At 43.2% G+C, this 17,952-nt stretch overlaps 1 protein-coding gene across 2 annotated transcripts in view; it reads left to right on the plus strand.

Moving 5' to 3' along the window:
• The window catches only part of SEZ6 (seizure related 6 homolog), a 955,889-nt gene that overhangs the window by 908,921 nt on the left and 29,016 nt on the right, over positions 1-17,952 (plus strand). The window contains exons 12-13 of one of the 2 annotated variants that reach the window (XM_069761206.1): positions 10,909-11,100; positions 11,774-11,968. In XM_069761206.1, coding sequence (XP_069617307.1) covers positions 10,909-11,100; positions 11,774-11,968 — 387 coding nt within the window. Of the gene's footprint in view, positions 1-10,908; positions 11,101-11,773; positions 11,981-17,952 lie in introns of both variants that reach the window. The other variant, XM_069761204.1, reaches the window with a different exon arrangement.

A 17,952-nucleotide genomic window follows, 5' to 3' on the forward strand; every position in this document is an offset into this window, starting at 1 on the left:
TTTGCATGTCTTTTGCTGATGTATTGTTGTTTTCTTTTTTCCCAGTCCGGGAGTACTGGATTTAATGGGGGGGGTGCAGCACCCCAGAGTCCTGGTTCGTTGCAGTAATGTTATTCTTCCACCAGGGGGAGTTATGTTATGTCTGAAGGCAATGAAGGAGATCTTCTGTCCAGGTATCACAGCCACACACACACACTTCACACTCCAGTCCACCAGGGGGAGCCAAGGGTTCTATCTATTAGGCCACTCCTCACACAGAGTAAAACTGGTGGGTTGGTTAGGAAGTTAGTCAGTCTCAGGGAGAGAGAGTTCCTGGCTGGGGACCGATGAGGAAAGGTCTCCAGCTCAAGCTGGCTGGAGTGATCTCCAGTCAGATCCAGACTACGGTCTGAGGAGAGAGAAGGACACGGAGCTGCGCCTGCAACCCATGCGGCAGCATCCTAGGAAAGGACACGAAAGGAATTGTGCTGTAGTGAGTGAGAAAAGAAGTCATAGCAACAGGAGTGAAACATCAGTGGGAGACCAGTTAGAAGCAGGCTGCCTCCATCTGAAGCGCAGATCCGGTGGCCAGAACACCGCGGGAGTAAAGAGCTCTATGCCGTTACTTTCAGAGACTGGCAGGACAGTTAATTCCATGTTAGCTGCCCGACCTTTAATACCTAAGAAGACACGGTGGCAACTTGTGGGGCGTCTCTAGGGTCCCTGTAAAAAGCCTCAGGCCATCAGTCATACGGGTTTGTTCTACCCGATTATGGGGGACAGTGAGAGGAGTAACAACAATGAGGACCCTATTGGAGCTTATGCAAGTAGGGACCTACTGAGTTACTGTGCGCTAGGGGAAGGCTATTGAATTCCTCCTAGATAAGGGGACTCTGGATTTGCCTTCAGACCGGCCGGACTCTGCTTACCCTGTGGTCCCTACCCTGGACTGTGGATGCTGCAGCCTTCAGTAAAGGTAAAGACTGAGACTGTAACCTTGTGTCCTCGTTATTCACTGCGCCTTGCACCATCCACATCCATCATCTACACTCTGGGAAGCCCTGGGGACACACTTCAACTGTGGGAAGGTATATCATCTAGCTGCCATAACATCACCCCAGCGGGCCCCTAGGCAGCATCGATCACCCTGACTGACTACCACAGGTGGCATCACAAACATTATCCAATAAACATTCATCCTTTTATTGGACGCCCTTCGAAGGGCCATGGACCGGGTCAAGCCACTGTGACATCCCCACCGACTACAGAAGGGCCCAGATCCGAGTACCCCATTGCCCTAACGTGGGGGCGATCCACCCAACACTGGTACTAAGTAAAATAAAATATATATTTATGTATAAAAAAAAATCATGAAGAGAAGGTGCCAGATCCAAAAAAGAGGGACTGCAATACCCTTGGATCTCCAACAACAAACCCACGGGTGCCATATAACCCCCAAGTACATAATATACAATATGTGTGCTCAGCAACCAAACTTGTAATATATCAAAGGAACAATATAATACTCGCAATAAATATTGCCAATTTGTGTGGGGACCTAGGGTTCCTTTAGTGTAGGATTATCTCTGTATAGCTACAGTGGTTTCCTTAGACTGTGGGTAGTGGGATCTCCCGAGTGGCTATAGGGCACAACAGGGCCCCCAGGGATAGCCACCGTGGAGTAGGGGCACCACAACGCTTCCCCTCATAGGGTGCCAACCCCTGCAGGCAGGTAGGTGTGAGGTTAGTACACACCAGGGACACCTAGCATACCCCATTTTTAAATTTTAGTGTTTATGTGCGAGCACAGTGTATGTTTGTTTTTTGTCAATTTTGTGGTGTGAACCAACGTGTAGGTTCAGGTTATCAATAAAGATTTAGTATTTTAGGGATTTGATTACGATTATATATATTTGGGACAATTCCTTTGCAAAAATATGTATATGTGTCTTAATTGGCAATATTTATTGCAAGTATTATATTGTTCCATTGATATTTTTATTGATACATAAATAAAGATATATTTTATTTTACTTAGTACCAGTGTTGGGGAATTTTTATTTTTTACTTAGGTGTTTCCATTTTGTGAATAATGATTTAGTGCGGTACATTAACCCTTTGTCATATGGGCTGAGTTATTTGGGGCAAACCATTGTGATTGATATTGGGATTGGAGTAAGGAATACTCATTTAAGGTAATAAAATTACAATCTTTCAATCTCTAGTCATCCTCCCTTCATTCATTCACTCGTTTGCAGGTTGCAACCTGATCCAAAATTCAAATTTTGTCTTGTGAAAGTGCTCCTTTCCCAGTAATGAACTGGTTGTGTGCTCTTTGTGTGTATACGGGGTTCCGTTGTCATCATTAGCTCACAGCTGATTCTTTCTGTATAACTTTTTTTTCTATGAGATAAAACTGTTGTTAAAAAGACAGGAGAGTTTTGGAGGACACATTACTATCACCTATTTGTCTCAGAAGCAGATGCACTAGATATAACTATAAAACTACAAAAAAAAAAAACAACTTCACAATTTGATAAAAGAAAATTATAAACTCGTTTTATAGGAGATAAACTCTTTAATCGCTAATTGAAATTTGGAATGTAACAATGATAGAAAAAAAACAGGATTGGATCAGATGCCAGTCCCTACATAGTGTTAAATGTAGCATGCCAATCAGCTAATGTTGTTCTAAAATTCATTAGCGCAAAATATTGTAATTATCTTCTTTCCAAAACACAATTAGATCCAACGCCTACATCCGCAGCTTCCCCTGCTTTGTATCGCAGCCTAATATTATCAGCCCACACTCACATGTCGTCCCCAGCCATGGTAAACGGTGGAAAAGTTATTTCGAGTGACCTCTCCCTCCACCCCCCCGCTCGCCTCACTGCCATGAATGATGCATGCACTAGATAGATTCTGCCCTTTAAACAAGGATTACCAGAGGTAGGCAGCAACGCAATGGCGGAAGATAAATCTGTATACTTCAGCGCTTTGCCACCTGCACCGCTGCAGCGAGACGTCTCCGTGCCAAATAAAACCTAATTTTCAACCTTATAAAACAACAGAGTTCAGCGCACACGGGAGACAAGTACAGTAAAATATTATTGATCCTATAGCCTGGATGTATCAATCTTTTAGCTTTTAGCGCCAGCGGAGAAGACACAGTGTGATGCTTCGTACTGAATCGCTTCACATTTTGCTCTCATTGTCACCGTGTACGTTTATTCCAGTCATTTTTAACGAGTGTGCTTTTAATGGTTTGACCATTTCTGTGCTATTTCTAGAATACATTTCTAGCTGTTTGTACCTAAAACATTTAAATTGTAAAATCAGCGAATCAGAAAAAGTATACTACATTTCTAATTGGAAGTATTTGCTAATATTATTATTATTACACCTACTACATATTGGGATCGGATCTTGGAGATGGGTATACCGCTTTAAGGTTCCCTATACACACAGACTATGTTTGCATGGAGATTTAAATACGTTTGTTTTAGCAGTTTTATTACAAAATCCTTTTTAAAAGTGATTAAAAAATGTTTGGCAAACTATTCCTATTCATTTCTACAGTTGTTGATAAATCCCCCCCCCTCCAAAAAAAAAAATTGCATGCCACTTCTTTGAACAAGATCCTGATAGAATCTGCTCCAAACTAAGCACTGTCCAATCAAAAGGTTGAAGAGAAAACTCATCAAACCCTGTTCGGCGAAAACTTCAGAAAATGAAAATTGTCTTCAAAATATCCTCAAAAAGGAGAATTTCCTGAAGTGATTTATGTTTGAAAAACCTGTTGCGTGAACACATCCGAAGGGTCAATTCATAGGACCGGCACAATGCAGGCCTGTATCAGGATCTATACGTACTATTGCACACAGAGGCAACCTACTGAACCATACCATAGACAGTTCCTCCATTATAGGACATAAGAAGGGATATGGTGCTTTTTTCCTTCTATGTACCCTTGTGTCTGTATGAGCAAAGTGTGAATGAGGAAAGAACTTCCAGATAAGTTTCATAAAGATTAAGGATACTGTGGCATGGCAACTGGTCATGTGATTGATGGGCGGTATGTATCACAGAGGTGGGTGGCCCTGTGATGGAAGTCTGGGCGTGTTTTGCTGAGGGTTTTTGCTATACATTGGGAAGGCTTCCAGGTGATTGGAGAGATGGGTGGGTCCAGTCACCTACATACCCACCCAAAGGGGTGTGTCTGAACATCTAAGATGGTTGTGTGTTTGAGGACCTGTGGTGATGTCACAATCACCTGACTAGCCATGTGATAGGTACCTGGGAGTGGTTAGGGCTATGTAATGGAGGTGTGTTTGGCATATGGGAGCGAGTGCTGGCTAGTCTGAGCCAGAGCAAGGAGGCCTGTGAGATACCTCCGGAGTGGACGGTCTGATAACCGTGAGTGATACTAATCGGGGTCAGCGAGAGATGTCTGAGGGACGATGCGGAGAAAAAAAAATTGCTACCAGCTGTGTCCTATGCTGGTCGCCGTCTCATCAAAACGATGCATGCGGAAGCACCCGCATACAGCCGCACGACCTGCATACCTAATGTTAAAGATAGGTACGCAGGCCGCATGCAGAAGTAGGTGGAGCTAGCGGCAGAGGTGCAGCTGAGGGCGGGGCTTCACGGAGGAAGTCCGCAGCCGTCCGCAGCTCCTCAAAACGCTAATATGAAACCGGCCTTATACTGACCGGGGTCAGAGAGAGAGACCGTCTTTACTCTATGGAGGTTCTCCAACTCCGGTCCTCAAGAGCCACCAACAGGTCATGTTTTCAGTATTACCTTAGTATTGCACAGGTGATAGTTGCATCACATGCACAGGCATTAATTCCATCACCTGTGCAATAGTAAGGAAATCCTGAAAACATGACCTGTTGGTGGCTCTTGAGGACCGGAGTTGGGGAACACTGCTCTATGGGGTACCTCTGAGGATAAGAGGCATCCGGGAACCTGTGTCATGGACGCCAACAGGTAACGGACTGTAATCCGTGTTATACTGACCGGGGTCAGTGAGGGACTGTGGTTCTACAATAGAGCCGAATGTGTACAGACGGTGTTCAGGCTGTTGCCCACTACCAAGTTCCTGAGGTTGCGGTTTATGCTGGTGTGTAAATAATCCAAATAGACTGTTATTGTAAGAAAACCGTGCCTGTGTGTGTTTATTCCGTTGCCAAGTGAGTATCCCCCAAGACACGCAGTAAGAGCTATCTTACAGTACATTCAGACGAGAATAGAATCTAATCAACCCTTGTGACTATGCTGGTAATCATCTGACAAATAAGCAAAACGATCAATTATTACGAGATGTGATTGTGTATGATCGGGAAAAAATCATTGTTATCAGCAGCACATCGACGCTTGTAAGCAGGGGCTGATAACATGGTACTAAGACCCAAACCACCATTCAATCTGTTTCCATCAGTTTTTGTTGGCCTGTGTAAAGAAGCCAGTAAACGAAAGCCAAGAGACTAAAGCCCCCTATACACATTAGATGGTTGTTGGACAAACTATGCTTCAGCTGATCTTTCGGCCGGCAGCTATCACACCCACCATTCTCATACACAGAAGTAGTTGCTTGACGAGTGGTCCCAAGTTCTCTATGAGAGAGCCGCTTACGTCAGGTAGAACAAAAGGATCAGCAGTCCAAAATCAGACATGCCAGATCCTTAACTCCCCTGACATTCATTACACATTAGATTGTCAGCTCAACCCATCGTTATGGGTGAATTTGGCCAACATTTGTTTAAGGGCTCATAACAACCTCCTGATCTTGGACTTCAATAAACGGACTGTCTGCGGCTCACCCTACTTGAGCGGGACAACTTCAGCTATTTCTATGAGGCTCTCATGCTCGGCTCAGGAGACCTGCAGCCAGTCCTTGGATTAGGGGTCCGTGCTTGGTCTGGTTTGGAGGGACATCTACATGAGCCCTAATGTGTATAAGGGGCTTTATAAAATGCCCTCTGGTGCTCAACAACCCACAGAAATCTGCCCATCTACAGTAAATGCACCATACGACATAGGCAGGCCATGTAGGAAGTTCTGTAATAAGTCAAGTCAAGCTGCCCCTGGGTGAGTATAATATAACCTTTATTTCTCATCTCTCAGGTTACATTGGGGGCTTATCTACAGCATTACAGAATGCTGTAGATAAGCCCCTGATGCCGGTGGCTGCAGCTCATATACGATTTTGAGGGTGACAGATTCCCTTTAAATAAAAGAGTAAAAATTGAACTGTTTTTGTATAACACTTGATCATTTTCAATCAACTTTTCACTATAATATTATATCAGTTCCTGTTGACCTGTATGAAGAAAACATCATCACGAGAGATCTATTTTTTCCAACATAATAAGACATGAAGACAAATGTTTATTATAGATCAGACGTCTAGATCTCTTATTTCTGGACTTACCTGTCACTTGAGCACCATGGGAACGTTTCATATCTCTATTACCATCTGGCAGTTGTGCCGAGATCCGTCATGGCTCAGACAGCGATTATTATGCAGGTAAATACATTTCTGCTTTAAAATCAAAACATATAAAAGTTCTAAAAATGGGAATGCCGGTATTTTTAATATGATTGGAAAAAAAAGCAATGACATCACTCGAATTACCATATTAATAATTAGATGAAAATGTAGAACAAAATGATATATTAAAATACTCTTTAAAAATAACCCGATCAAAAGGTGCTCAGCTATTGTGAAACAAAGGGATTTGCTTTATTACATTTTGTGACCACAGCTCCCCCTACTGGGATCTCATTAAACTCACAGGCAAACAAAAGATTTAACAATTTTAACAATAGCTCAATCAATAAATTATTATTTAAAAATTCATCTACATTTCATAAACTTGCTAAGCAGAGTATCTCCAGGGTCCAGAAGAAGCTAGTCAACTTCATTGAGCTAAATTGGTTCATTAAAACATTGATTTTATTAACTGTAACTGTTAGGAAATTATCATCTATGATATTTTTCACATAGTAATGCTTAAACACAGCAAAATTATAAATTAATCATATATAAAACCTGTATATTATAACCTGGATGATAAAGAAACCAGACAAAAGACGAATCGACGCCGTTGAAATGTGGTGCTGGATGGCAAGAAAAGCAAAATCCATTTCGGAACAAATCAAGCCAAAAATGTCACTCGAAGTAAGGATCACCAAGCTATGACTTGTTTTCTTTTCACACATCATACAAAGAGAGCAATCACGGGAGGACATCATGGTTGGAAGAATAGAAGGAGCAAGGTGAAGAGGAAGGCCGGCAACCCAATTGCTTGATACTATCAAGATAACGGCGGAGAAGACCCTAGTGGACCTATCTAGGCTTACACAAAAATCGATCTTCCTACATATTGTTCATCCATCAAGCCGCCATAGCTTGAGATCAAGCCAAATACTGTTAAAAATATATATATAAATTATATATATATATATATATATATATATATATATATTATAATTGTTGTATTAATAGACCTGTTATAACATAAAAGAAAAATGATCAAACTAATAAAGTCATTATACATCAGATTTTTTAATAGCATGAAAAAAAATAGGTTACAGCTCACTGCACCCACAAAATCTTATCCTCTGGCGCTCGATGCCAGGAGCAAATGTAATTTTTAGTGATAACTCATGTTTTTGTCTGCGATGTCAGGTTAGTAAGTTAGATGGGATGTGGAGCAGCACTTGTTTCCCAGAGAGCTATGAATCAGGAGATGCAATTTTTGAAATGCGCCAGATGTCTGAACATTTGTGTCTACTTGTGTTTTTTTTATCTTTAATTCATGAAATGAATCATATTGTTTTTAGAAGGAATCGGCATGGCGGTCTCTCTTTTCCATAGTAGACTTTGTTAATACCTCCGGACGAGGGTCAACACTTCCTATTCTGCTATTGTGTTCCGCCTCTGTGGACTCAGGCAATTCCATAGTTATGTTTGTTATTGTTTTTTATCTTCTATAACTAAATCAATGCATTAATAATATGTTTAAATCTCTACCAGATCAGTTTTACATAAGTATTTTGCAGAGACTTTTATAATGAAGATTAGATATGTTGGAATGTACAGTCATGGCCAAAAGTATTCACACCCCTGCAATTCTGTCAGATAATACTCAGTTTCTTCCTGAAAATGATTGCAAACACAAATTCTTTGTTATTATCTTCATTTAATTTGTCTTAAATGAAAAAACACAAAAAGAATTGTCCTAAAGCCAAATTGGATTTAATTCCACACCAAACATAAAAAGGGGGTGGACAAAAGTATTGGCACTGTTCGAAAAATCATGTGATGCTTCTCTAATTTGTGTAATTATCAGCACCTGTAACTTACCTGTGGCACCTAACAGGTGTTGGCAATAACTAAATCACACTTGCAGCCAGTTGACATGGATTAAAGTTGGCTCAACCTCTGTCCTGTGTCCTTGTGTGTACCACATTGAGCATGGAGAAAGAAAGAAGACCAAAAAACTGTCTGAGGACTTGAGAAACCAAATTGTGAGGAAGCATGAGCAACTCAAGGCTACAAGTTCATCTCCAAAGACCTGAATGTTCCTGTGTCTACCGTGCGCAGTGTCATCAAGAAGTTTAAAGCCCATGGCACTGTGGCTAACCTCCCTAGATGTGGACAGAAAAGAAAAATTGACAAGAGATTTCAACGCAAGATTGTGCGGATGTTGGATAAACAACCCCGACTAACATCCAAACAAGTTCAAGCTGCCCTGCAGTCCAAGGGTACAACAGTGTCAACCCGTATTATCCATTGGCATCTGAATGAAAAGGGACTGTATGGTAGGAGACCCAGGAAGACCCCACTTCTTACCCAGAGACATAAAAAAGCCAGGGTGGAGTTTGCAAAAACTTACCTGAAAAGGCCTAAAACGTTTTGGTACAATGTTCTCTGGTCAGATGAGACAAAAGTAGAGCTTTTTGGGCAAAGGCATCAACATAGAGTTTACAGGAGAAAAAAAGAAGCATTCAAAGAAAAGAACACGGTCCCTACAGTCAAACATGGCAGAGGTTCCATGATGTTTTGGGGTTGCTTTGCTGCCTCTGGCACTGGACTGCTTGACCGTGTGCATGGCATTATGAAGTCTGAAGACTACCACCAAATTTTGCAGCATAATGTAGGGCCCAGTGTGAGAAAGCTGGGTCTGAGAAAGCTGGGTCTCCCTCAGAGGTCATGGGTCTTCCAGCAGGACAATGACCCAAAACACACTTCAAAAAGCACTAGAAAATGGTTTGAGAGAAAGCACTGGAGACTTGTAAGGTGGCCAGCAATGAGTCCAGACCTGAACCCCATAGAACACCTGTGGAGAGATCTAAAAATGGCAGTTTGGAGAAGGCACCCTTCAAATATCAGGGACCTGGAGCAGTTTGCCAAAGAAGAATGGTCTAAAATTCCAGCAGAGCATTGTAAGAAACTCATTGATGATTACCGGAAGCGGTTGGTCGCAGTTATTTTGGCTAAAGGTTGTGAAACCAAGTATTAGGCTGAGGGTGCCAATACTTTTGTCTGGCCCATTTTTGGAGTTTTGTGTGAAATGATCAATGTTTTGCTTTTTGCTTCATTCTCTTTTGTGTTTTTTCATTTAAGACAAATTAAATGAAGATAATAATACCAAAGAATTTGTGTTTGCAATCATTTTCAGGACGAAACTGAGTATTATCTGACAGAATTGCAGGGGTGTCAATACTTTTGGCCATGACTGTATTTTTCAATATTGATTTTCATACTGTTCTCTCACATATTTTTTAAAAAAAAAAACAGATAGTGTTTTTATTAAAAAATTAAGACTTTTGTAACTTTTGCAATAATTCTAGTAGAGAATACCACAGGTTCAAATGGAGCGCTAGCTAAAACATTTTTGTAACTATGGCTTAAAGGAGTTCTCCAGGACATTAACATTGATGGCCTATCAATGTCTAATTGGTTGGGGAACGATGCCCGGCACCCCTGCCGATCAGTTGTTCCCAGTGTCAGCGGCCACTGGAATTGCTTAGTCATGGAGCTGCACAGATCCGTCAATGGAATAGTGGTCGGGTACTGCATGTCCGCCCCCTAATCAAATCAATACAGGATAGATGTGTGGTATTTGGCCATAGCCACTATTACTGTTGAAGTTCCAGCCACTGTCGACACCAGAAACAGATGATCAGCTGGAGTGCCGGGTGTCGCACATTCAGCGATCAGGCATTGATGACCAATCCTAAGGATAGACCATCACTTTTAAACCTCTTTATGCAGGACAGGAGGGCCTATTAGTGAGCAAGCCCTTAATGATGGACTCTTTATTCTAAGCTACAGCCATATTATGGACTCATTGCCCTTAAGTTCAGTCTTTATTAAATAATTTTTGCAATTTAACTGCTGCTGTGTCTGTAAGTCCTTTAACTAGCAGAGTACTTTTTCAATCATGTAAAAAAAATGCATCAAAGCTCACTGCTCTCCCCCTCATATTTTAGTGCTAGACATATAAGCAGAGACAGAAAAGAGTTGAGGGAGAGTACAGTGTCCACAGCCTCATGGAAGAGAAAATAACAGGCAATTGAAATTAAGGAAAATACTTGAAGGGGAAATAAGTGCAGGATAGAAGCTGTGCTGATTTATGCGCTAATAGAGAATGCAGAACCTTGGTTACCTCACATCCAGCCTACATTACTGGGAGAAATACTCTCACACGTGTAAAGTCTGAACCTTGGACCAGGCTCCAAACTTTATATCAGTGGGTCTGAAAAGGAATGAAGGAATGAAGATTGTAGAATGAAACAACAAATAATTTTGTCAAAGTCAAAGACATCACTAGTCTTTAAAGCTTTCTTTTTTCCATTCATGGAATATTGAGATTTTCAATTTACAGTATTTCTACATGTCTGTACTCTCTCTAGTGACTTCATGTTCAGACCCGGGAGATGTAACTCACAGTCGTAGGATTCTTTCAAACGCCAAGTTCCCTGTGGGCAGCACAGTGCGGTATGTGTGTGACAAAGGCTACGTTCTCACAGGAAGTACTACTATAACCTGCTACAACCGCCAAGCCGGAATACCCAAATGGAGTGACCGTGCCCCAAAATGCGTCCGTAAGTCACAGAGCTTTAGATTCCCAACACATCACTAATACGGTATTTGCTTAACTGATCTAATTTCATAACTAACTGCTAGCTAATTTTTTAAAGGGAACCTTAGTATTGTTTCAGAGCACTAAGCTGCGGGTGTTGGGGTATGTCATGAATACTTTTATCCTATATGCCAAGTGGCATGGGGTTAACAATTGCACTCAAGCTCCCGGGCAAAAGGGAAGCCAAAAGTCTCTGAGGCCACACAACATGACAACAAAATTATTAACGGTGTCAAGATCTTCATGCACATGAGACAAATATGAGCTGACGATCCATTGTTCATTGGCGAGAAAAAAACATCTCAAACTGCATCGGTCGTGTTTATGATTGGCTTAAAAAAATCCAACATGCCCGCTCGGTCTTTTCAACGATAATGTATTTTTGTCAGTGGTCAATAAGATGATCTCATTCATTGTGTTCAATATTTTGCTATTTCAGGCAACTTTTAATTGATGTGTTTGAAGGCCTTTAGCCTGTTATCCATTTTGCTTTGGGGTCCATGAACTTTATGACAATCATTTATATAAAATGTTGTTAGATTTAGTTTTTAAAGGAATTAACTTTTAAATAATATCTGTCTGACATATAAGAAGTTATTACACTTGGCTGATTATTCTATTATTTTTATCTTTAGCTGAAAAATATGAGCCATGTGTAAACCCAGGGAAACCAGAACATGGTCACCAGGAACCTGAGAGAAGGGCGTACCAACCAGGTGATGCCTTGAGATTTTCCTGTAATTCTGGATACACGTTGATGGGAGAACACAGTATAAAGTGCATTCCTGGACACCCATCACAATGGAGCAATTCTCCACCAATCTGCAAAGGTAATAATGAAGGTAAATGCAACATACAGGGCAACAAAGTAACGTGTGTAACCGGAGATTTGTCACTGGGGGCGTGTACTTCTTCCCCTGTGTGATGCTGACTAATCATAAGCAGGCAGCAACACACAGGGGAAAAAAGAAAACGCCCCCACTATAGCTTAGAACAGGCCATGCCTGTGTTACAGATGTAATGGCTGATAGTCTGCTCTCACTACAGAGCTGTGTGTGAGGACAAACATAAATCATAAATTATACCTAGAGATGGGTGGACCCCTTGATGCTCGGGTCCAGCGGGTTCAGTCAAACACTTGAATGGGGAGCCCGAACATCCAGTGTTTGCCACGCTGTCATATGCATTACAGCACTTCAAACATTGCTTTTGATCGGCAGTAAAATCATTTGCACCTGTCAGAAAACCGCAGTGCTCAAATGACAGTGTGATCCTGCAGCTGTAATCGGAGGTATAAAGTTTACCTTCGGTCACTGGCTTGCGGTAATGGGACTACTGCTCCCATCAGCATATGCCTGCTACCGTTAATAACAGTGAGAGCAGGAGTGGCTGGTGAAGAGTATTCATCAACCGGTGCCTGCACTCTAAATAAATAATTTAAAAAAAAAACTGGCCTGGGTTCCCCTGTATTTTTGATAACTAGCCAGGCAAAACTGACAGCTGGGGGCTGCAACCCTCAGCTGTCAGCATTACCAAGGTTAATAATCAAAAACAGTGGGGTACACATGCTTTTTAAAATTATTTAAATAAATAATTTTAAAAAACGGCGTGGGGTCCCTCCCATTTTTGTCAATTTTTCACCGTAGTGAAATTCTCCTTGTGAACCGCGGTGAACTCGCCTCTGCACCATGAGACTTTTTCTCACTGTGCTAGCGGTGATCTCACTCCAATTCATTGGCCCGGCCGGAAACGCAGCCTCAGCGACCTGCGGTAACCTTGATGAGGTCACCGCTGCTCACTGATGCTGCACTTGCAGCAGCTCAATCATCAGTGGTTCTCAGCCTGGACGGTCGCATCTTGGCACTGTCCAGGTTGAAAACTGTTTATCCTCGAGACACGGATTACGGCGTGGGACAGAAGGACAGACAGGTGAGGGATATTTTTGGTTTTTATTTTTGTTTTATTACAGGAGACGAGTGATTGGAATGGTCGTTAGGCGAGTATAACTCTGTTTACTGTTTTTAAATAAAAAAGGAAAAGTATGTTTTGTTTTTATTTCAAATAAAAGACTTTATACTGGCTGTGTGTTTATTTACAATATAACTATAGGATTAGTAATGGATAAGCGTCTTATATATGCCTCTCCATTACTAATCTGTGGGCTTGATGTCACCAGACAATACAAAGGTGACATCAACCTCACAAATATGAACTCCACTTGCCACGATTACGGGGCAAGTGGGAAGAGCTGGGCAAAGCGCCAGAGTTGGTGCATTTAATAGATGTGCCTTTTCTGGGCGTCTGTGGGCTGCTATTTTTAAACTGGGGTGGGGGAGCCAAGATCCATGGCCCCCTTACCTGAGAGTACAATCCCCCAGCTGTCTACTTTAGCAAGGCTGGTTGTCAAAAATGGGGGGGGAACCCATGCCTTTTTTTTTAAATTATGTATTTAAATAATTAAAAACAGCATGGGTACGCCTCTATTCTTGACAACCAACATTGCTGAAGCTAACAGCTGAGGGTTGCAGCCCCCAGCTGTTAATTTTGCCTACATTGTTATCAAAAATGCAAGGGAACCCAATTCATTTTTTTTAATTTAATAAAATATTTAGAGCGCAAGCGCCAGTTGGTGAATACTCCAATGCTGTTATTAGCGACAGCAGGCATAAGCTGATGCGAGCTGTAGTCCCATCAGCCGACACCAGTGACCAGAGGTAAACTTTTACCTCCGATCACAGCTGCAGGCTCACGCTGTCATTTGACAGTGTGGAAACTGCGGCTATGTGACTGGCGGTAATAATTTTACCGCTGAGTAGAAGCAGCGCTTGCCGCGCTGTCATGCACATGACAGCACAACAAACACCGGTGTTCGGGTGACGTCCGTGCCCGAATAGTAGGTGTTCACTACGGACGCCGAACTTTACTGTTTGGGTTCACCCATCTCTAATTATAACTTAAAATTTACAAGCTAATATCTCTGCAATGGAGAGCAGAAAACAAAGCAGTCAACACTCGGTTTTATTGAGCTGTGCGGCCACTGTTGCATGATGTAACCAGTTAACATACTAAGCCTGGTTAAAAGTCCTCTTAAAGTTACCATTTCACAATTGTATTGAAATCTGCCTCAATACTTGAGAATCATCATATTTCTGAATAGATGTCCATTTATAACATCTTACTATTTTCTGATGATTTTGGTAACACAGACACTACTGTGTTTTTTGCTTAGATATGTCAATAGTTGAACAAAGAAGTGCATGAAAAAATACTTAGGCTATTACAGCTTTGTCATAGGAGACTGGCAGCTATGTTTTTCTTAAGTAAGAGGTCATACGTGGCACACCGACTTATCCAACAGACTGTGGAGATCCACCTATTGTAAGGTCCATTTATACTATACAATATGCAGCATGACTGCGGACCAGCAATATTTTTTTCAGTCGGCAATCATCTATTATTCTGCTTACAGATACCCACCCCACTTCAGATGCACACTAAATGATCTGTAATAGGACAGTGTTCATAGGCTGCCATTGTTCTCGGCAGTATGATGTGCTGCCGAGCAGGACACGGACTGCTGAGAACAATGGCCACCTATGTGCCCTGAGCAATCTATTATAGATCATTCAATGCATAGCTGAAGAGAATCCTGATTTGAGCAGTGGGTTGGACCAAATGACCCAGGAGGTCCCTTCCGACTCTATCATTCTATGATTCTGTGAAGAGTTGTCCACCTGTTCACAGGCCATTAAACAACCGATGACCAGCAAAATGCTGTCTGTCGTCAGTCGTTTAAAGCTGCTCATCCCTTAAGGTACCTACACACATAACGATTTCGTTAGCGATATCGTTGCAACGTCACGCTTTTTGTGACGTAGCAACGATCCCGCTAACGATCTTGTTATGTGTGACAGCGACCAATGATCAGGCCCCTGCTGGGAGATCGTTGGTCGCTGGGGAATGATCAGGACCTTTTTCTCTAGTAACCCCCCACGACAGCACACCTGGAGGATGTTACCCCTTTCCTAATAGGGACAGGAAATGACAAGAGGTTAAATAACCCCTCCCTCATCCTCCCTTCAGTGTTCTTTCCTGTCCCTACTAGGGATGAAGAGGTCATCCCAGGTGCACTGTGCCGGCAGCGGTCACCGGGGGGAATAGAGTTAACTAGCCGGGCAGCGGGGATGAGACTTACGTCCATTCCCTGTCGCTGCTCCCGTCTCCTCCGACTCGGGACTCTTCACCGCCGCCATTCCGCGCCTGCGGGTAAGGTCTGGGGCGTTCTTCGGCTGGAGGCCTCTTGGAGCTCTCCAGCCCTTCTCCTCCTCCGCACCGCGCGCGCGTGTGTGGGTACTTCCGGTCTGAAGCCGGCGGCCGGATATGACGTCAGACGCCGGCCGGCTTCTCTGAATCAGGAAGTTCCTCGTGCGTTCCAGCCAGGAACGCTAGGCAGATAACATGGAAGACGTTGGCGTTCTCCCCCCATGTACTTCCGGACACCGGAGGAGGAGGTCCTCATTCAGGAGGACAGGTGCTGCGTCCGGTCGCCTATATATTCAGGCCCTGGACAGGAAGACATCGCAGGTAGGACCACTGTGTGGTGAAGACTATGGAGATGTCTGCTTCCTCGCGCTCTGCACCTGCAGAACACAGCACCACAGCCCCAGTGAGTAGTCTGGCCCCGGGTGTCCATTCCCTGATGTGGGTTGTAGTCTTATGATTCCTTCTCCCCTTCCTTTTTAGGGGGACAAGGAACCCACATCATGAAGTAAAACAAAAACGACCCGCAAATGCGCAGTTTGTATGAAGAAGCTGTCCTCTTCATACAAGAAATCATTGTGCAAAGAATGCACAGACAAAATTATCAGCGAGGAACAGCCATCCCTGATAGAGGAGATTAAAACCTTAATCCAGCAGGAGATTAAAACATCTCTGGCCACTCTTTCCCAGCCTACACCATCTCCTAGTGCCCCTCCTGAGGCTAAGAAAAGAAAACTTAATCCACAGGAGGAAGAGCAGGAGGACTCTCAGGGAGAGACGTCGGACGAACCCCCAGAGGAGGGTGAATTATCCCTGGACTCTGAAACTGTCCAGCAAGAGAGATACTACTTCTCTTCATCTGATATAGAAGAACTCCTTACGGCTGTAAGGAAAACTATGGAGGTTGAGGAAGAGAAGACGGCCCAGGCAGTGCAAGAAGAGATGTTTGGAGGTCTTCGTTCTAGGAAGCGTCAGGTGTTTCCTATTCACCAAAACATCCGAGATTTAGTTCTGGACGAGTGGGAATCCCCAGAAAAGAAGCTGACTACTCCAGCGGAAATTAAAGACAGATTTCCTGTGGATGCCGAGACAGCGTCATGCTGGTCAGAAGTCCCAAAAGTGGACGTCCAGATTGCCAGAGTAGCCAAAAAGACCACGCTACCATTCGAGGATGCCTCCCAACTGAGAGACCCTCTAGAACGTAAGATGGACGGACTACTAAGGAAGTCGTGGGAAACGACAGCGTCTTTACTGAACATCAATTCAGTATCCACTTGCGTGGCTAGATCGATGCATCGCTGGCTGGGGCAGCTAGAGGAGCACTTGTCCTCAGATACTCCGAGAGAAGATATTCTGGCCTCCTTGCCTATCTTCCAGAAAGCAACAGGCTTTTTAGCAGATGCTTCCGCAGAATCCGTGAGAGTGACGGCGAGATCATCCGCACTGTCAAACTCGGTAAGGCGTGCACTCTGGCTAAGATCCTGGTCTGGGGATATGACTTCCAAGATGAAGCTGTGTTCTATTCCTTTTAAAGGAAAGTATATGTTTGGACCAGCCTTGGATGATCTTTTGGAGAAGGTTTCAGACAAGAAAAAGACCTTACCAGAACCTAGAAACCCTAGGAAAAGACCCTTCCGCACTCAGCAGGAACATACTCCTCAATACAGAGGAAAGGGTAAGACAGGTCGCTGGAGCTATCCGAAAGGAGGAAAAGACAGGAATATTTTTCTTTCACAACCCCAAAACCAGAGAAAGCAATGATGCCGTCATAGTGGGGGGTCGGATTTCGAACTTCCTCCCAGTCTGGCAAGAGATCGGGGTGGATCAGTGGACCTTAAGATTGGTCAAAGAGGGGATGAAAATAGAGTTTACATCATACCCCCAAAAAAGAATGAAAACTACAACGTTATCAACACCGAAGCTACAGTCCACCCTGATAACTGGGATAGAAGATCTCTTAATCAACAATGTGATCTCCACAGTCCCAAAAGACGAAAGAAACAAGGGCCATTATTCCAGCCTATTTCTGATAAGGAAACCAAACGGAACCCATCGGATGATAATTAATCTGAAACCGCTGAATCAATATGTAACCTACAGAAGATTCAGAATGGAGTCCGTCAGATAGACAGTACCCTTAATAGGGCAAGACTTCGTCATGGCAACCATCGACTTACAGGACGCATATTATCACGTCCCAGTCCATCCAACCTATCGGAAATTTCTAAGGTTTGCAGTCACCAGAGGAGAAGTTATAGACCACTTCCAGTTCAATGTCCTCCCATTCGGACTATCATCAGCTCCAAGGATCTTTACAAAGGTCATGTCCGAGGTGATGGCGTACATCAGAAGTCGGCGGATATGCATAATCCCATACCTCGACAACCTCTTGGTAGTGGCTCCCACGGTTGCAATTCTACAGTAACATCTTCAAACAACAGTCCAGATCCTGTCATCCCTGGGTTGGGTGATAAACCCCCAAAAATCGGATATGGTTCCGTCCACAACGAAGATCTTTTTAGGGGTCTTATTAGACTCCCACAGACAAACATCT

The sequence above is a fragment of the Ranitomeya imitator genome, chromosome 3 (assembly GCF_032444005.1).
Source record: "Ranitomeya imitator isolate aRanImi1 chromosome 3, aRanImi1.pri, whole genome shotgun sequence".
In the NCBI taxonomy this organism is placed as follows: domain Eukaryota; kingdom Metazoa; phylum Chordata; class Amphibia; order Anura; family Dendrobatidae; genus Ranitomeya; species Ranitomeya imitator.